Source organism: Sorghum bicolor, chromosome 5 (genome assembly GCF_000003195.3).
Source record: "Sorghum bicolor cultivar BTx623 chromosome 5, Sorghum_bicolor_NCBIv3, whole genome shotgun sequence".
Taxonomy (NCBI): domain Eukaryota; kingdom Viridiplantae; phylum Streptophyta; class Magnoliopsida; order Poales; family Poaceae; genus Sorghum; species Sorghum bicolor.
Genome location: NC_012874.2, coordinates 7291395 through 7295944, shown reverse-complemented (window position 1 = coordinate 7295944; position 4550 = coordinate 7291395). Strand labels below are relative to the sequence as shown.

Sequence of the window (4550 nt, the reverse complement as noted above, 5' to 3'; positions counted from 1 at the left end):
GGTATCATAATAATTATTATTTTAATATATAAAATTGGTCAAATTTAAAAAAGTTTGACTCTCCAAGATTCTTAGAATGACTTATAATTTGAAATGGAGGGAGTATATTTTAACTTAAACCTAAAATTTCTGCAGCAAAGCAACACACAGGTATTCACTTGACAAATTTAAGCGCCCTCGATTGGTTTCAATTCAAAGGTGGCTTTATGGCTGCCATGCACAATGCCCACTGCCATTGCGAAGTATCATACACACTCATGTGGTGCAGGGCCGAGAAGGCGTTGAAGCGCAGCACAGCAGGGAGAGTCTGGTGAACGACGATCTGCCATCGTCGACGACGTCCAGGTCTGCGCACGACAAGCTGGGGAGACCATGGAGGAGCTAGCGCTCCGACTCCGACCGTCTGCTGCAGGACTCCGAGAGCATACGCGATCGAGTCACCGGGATCGTGGGTCGACGCGGCGATCCTCGTTCCCGGGAACGTCGTCCCAAATCGCGGAACGGGAACGCGCCGGGACGGCTGCTGGAACGCCGGCGGAACTCGACCCCGTCGCCCGCGGGAACTCGACTGCGTCGCCGTGGGAACTCGACCGCGCCGCCGTGGGACCTCGACCGCGCCGCCGTGGGAACTCGACCGCGCCGCTGCGGGAACGGACGGCCAAGCGCCAGAAGTCGCGCGGCAGTCTGCTGCTGTGCTGCATCGGGGCAAGGTGAGGGAGGTGAAGCGCAAGCGGTCAGCACTCAGCAGCCCCCATTAATCAACATCGGCCAAGCGGTCAGTCTGTTGCACTTCTCCATCTTCCTCCTGCCTCGTCCCTCTCTCTTCTCTGCTCCAGTTTGCACTTTCCAGTACCCAGTCCCCCCTACACTTCTCCCTCTCATCTGTAATGGCCTTTGGATCGGGGTCTAGGAAGCGCAGGTGGTCCGAGGATGATGAAGACATACACGCCGAGGCCGATGGTGAAGACATAGACGCCAGTGAGGAAGGGGACATCGAACTCGACGATGAAGAGGAAGAACAAGTTCAAGCAGCTGGTAAGATAAATCCTCTCATCGCTGAAATTACTATGCTTGGAGGAGAAAAAGGAAAGAACGATGGTGGATCAAAGAATTGGAGATGCAACCATTGCAAGAAGGCATTCAAAAGTAGCTTAACCAGGGTTCGTGTTCATCTTCTTGGTGCTCAACCGGGCAAGAAACCACAAATTCAGCGTTGTCCTGTTCTCCTAAATGATGCAGCCAAGACCTGGGAATTACGGGATAAGGTAGATAGTTTTTTCTGTACATAATAGATAGTACTTGTTGTTAGATTCAAAGTTTCAGACTTCAGAGATGTATTTTTTTCGTTGGTGTTACCAGGTTAAAGAAGCTGAAAAATCTTCAAAATCAGTGCAGCAGAAAGGGAGGCTGTTGAACAATTCATTAGCACAAGCCTTTGGTGCAGCAGAAAGGGATGCTGTTGATTTGAAAATAATGCAGTTCATTGCAGCTAACGGCATCTCTTTCAACGTCTTAAGGAGTCCTCATTATTCTGAGATGGTTACAGCTATAAATAATGCTCCAAAGGGATATAAAGGTCCTGGCAGTGAGAAGGCCAGAACCACTCTCTTAGATGCACTCAAGAGGAACGTAGAAAATGATTTATCAACAGTGAGAGATACTTGGTAAGTTTTAAGTTTTCAATTCTTTTACAAGCTACTGATATATTTTCTAACTATCAATCTCTTATTTTTTTTTAATAAAAAATAGGTTAACACAAGGAGTCTCTGTTGTGTCTGATGGATGGACTAATATTAAAGGCCAGCCACTGTTAAATGTGCTTGCCTCAAATAGCGTCGGTTCATGCTTCTTATATGCAGAAGATTTCTCTGGAATTGAAAAAACTGGTGAAGCAATTGCTGAGTTTTTACTGAAAGCCATTGAAGAAATTGGACCCAAAAATGTTGTTCAAGTGGTGACCGACAATGCATCAAACTGTAAAGCCGCAGGCAGGGAAATTCAGAAAGTAAGATCATTTGATTTGTTGTTTGTTTCTTACTTTCCCATATAAGCACATCTTTGTCAGAAAGTAAGAGTTTTGAAACATCTTTTTCAGGTTCATGAGCACATCTTTTGGAGTCCATGTGTAGTGCACACCTTGAATCTCATATTCAAGGATTTTGCGAGCAAATTCCCATGGATGGAAGATACCTACAAGGCGGGTAAAGCTATTGTCAACTTTTTCCGGAGCCATTGTCATTGTCTAGCCATGTTCAGAAATAATTCTCGTTTGGACCTACTGAAGGTGGCAAAAACTCGATTTGCCAGCCATCACATTTTATTGGAAAGGCTCCGTACGGTGAGAGATGGGCTTACCACCACTGTAGTAACCAGACAATGGAAAGATTGGGTGAAAACCTGCAGTAGTGATCAGCAGCAACAAGCAAAGGCCATTGTTGATACAATCAATGATGAAAACTTTTGGAATGAGGTTGACAACATCCTTGCCATCACAAAGCCTATATACTCAGTATTAAGGTTCAGTGATGGAGAAGGTCCAAAAATGGGAGAAATATATGAGAGAATGGACAACATGGTTGGAGAGATCAAAGACATCATGACCCAGGATGACAACCCTCACAAGTTGGACTATCCAGAGGTCGAAGAAATAATTATGGACCGCTGGGAGAAGATGAATATTCCTCTTCACAGTCTGGCAGTTGCCCTCAATCCAAAATATTATGATCAGAGGTATATTGAAAAGCCAGCTCCTGGGGGTTTTGTAAGAAAGGCACCAAACAAAGATCCAGATGTCATGAAAGGAGTGTTAGAAGCTATTAAAAAAATAGGAGATGATGCAAGTGAGCAGAAGATCCTCCGTGAGCAATTCACTCATTTCATTTCCAAGAAGGGAATGTATGCACTGTCCTCTGTGAAACAAGATGCATACAACATGGATGCAATTGATTGGTGGGAAACTTATGGCTCTGAAACTCCAGATCTAGCAGCAATCGCAATAAAGATTTTGTCTCAACCCATCAGTAGCTCATCAGCAGAAAGGATTTGGAGCACTTATGAATATGTCCACAGTGCAAAGAGGAACAAACTGAATGCTAAGAATGCAGATAAGCTTGTCTATATTCACTCCAATTTGCGCCTTCTGTCAAGAGCCACTGAGAGTTACAAAAAAGGGCCACATTCTAAGTGGGACATAGATCCCAGCGATTCAACCATCTAAGAACTGAAAGGTAGAATATAATTCAACTTGTGTGTAGCTGAATGCATATTCACTCTCTTGTCTTTAATTGTATCATTATGTCAGTGAGATTTAAGTTCAGTTGATGAAATGTTAATCATGTGCTTGTGATCTTGTTCTTGTAGCAGGACGTCAGCTGGAATCAGGATTCAGGAAGAGTTCATCAGGAGTTCAAGTCCTAAGGAGTCCATCGGTGATCAGTCTTCAGTCATGGCTCATAGATCATGCTGCTATTTTTTTTCTAGCTTTGTGTATTAGACAATTAAGTCAGTTAATTCCGTATGTTATGTATGAACTAAGAGTATGTCGCTGTGACCTGTCAGCCAAGATATTTGGTTAATTTTCATTTGAAGTATCGTTTCAAACAGTATCGGTCCATACAACATGGGTTCGCGTCCCTCGTTCCTTCTCGTCGTTCCGGGAACGTCGTCTCAAATTAATTTGGATCACGATCCATGTTAATTTGGAACGTGCTGAAGTTGTATACTCGTCGTTCCGAACAGTATTGAAAATTGGCGTACCACGTTTCTCGTCCCCGTTCCTCGACCCGGTCGACCCGGGAACGCGGTGACTAAGCCCAGATCACCGACGCACGGGACATCTCGGAGCAGTCGAGCGAGATCGCGGCCGCGCAGGGCGGAGCTCCAGGCGGGGCTGGCCGCCGCGTGAGGCGGCGCGGCGCGGTAGACGCCGGCATGGCCGGCGCGCGGGTGGAGAGGCGTGTCCTACAGCAGGCAGCCTCGGCGACGGGGATGAACATGGCCACAGGCTCAGGTAAACTGGGTCAGAAGAATTGTTGTTGCCGGCCGAAAAATCCAAGTCTGGCCGGCCCAAATAGCGCGGCGGCAGATTAATCCCTTCGCTAGTTCGTTTGTTTAATTATTAATGCCACATCGTCCGTTAAGTCTATATTAAACGAGCTAATATGCTGCGATTGTGACAGACAAAATACACGTGGCAAGCGTGTAGAGCAATTACCAAACATGAATAGATAATTCCTGTCAAATGCCACCAACCGGACAGTGGTTCCGGTTTGGCACCGTCTTGCTATTTTTATTTTTGCTATTTATATTATTGTTAGTCACAAAATGAAATGAGAGAATAGTTTACTTATATGTAAAATATAAAATGTTATATAATATCTATTGGTCTCAACATATTATGATGTTTTCACTTATATATAAATTATTATGATGTCTTTAATTCATTAATTTTCCACCCGACATAGGTTTTAAGTTGGATACGAGTGGATCTAAACAAATCCTTAATGGTGTTAGTCATTGATTAATAGAAATGGACATCTTAAGTTATCCAT

At 44.6% G+C, this 4550-nt stretch overlaps 1 protein-coding gene across 1 annotated transcript; it reads left to right on the top strand.

Annotated features, from left to right (window-relative positions):
- Positions 888 to 3808, top strand: LOC8079746. The gene is made up of 5 exons (XM_002450393.2): positions 888 to 1265; positions 1360 to 1664; positions 1750 to 2005; positions 2096 to 3227; positions 3364 to 3808. The coding sequence occupies exons 1-4, from the start codon at positions 888 to 890 to the stop codon at positions 3215 to 3217; spliced, it is 2061 nt and encodes a 686-aa protein (XP_002450438.2). The 3' UTR covers positions 3218 to 3227; positions 3364 to 3808.

Coding starts and splice junctions, on each gene's coding strand:
- LOC8079746 (XM_002450393.2), top strand. CDS start 888: ATGGCCTTTGGATCGGGGTCTAGGAAGCGCAGGTGGTCCGAGGATGAT. Junction 1,266..1,359: donor CCTGGGAATTACGGGATAAG/GTAGATAGTTTT, acceptor TGGTGTTACCAG/GTTAAAGAAGCTGAAAAATC. Junction 2,006..2,095: donor CAGGCAGGGAAATTCAGAAA/GTAAGATCATTT, acceptor CATCTTTTTCAG/GTTCATGAGCACATCTTTTG.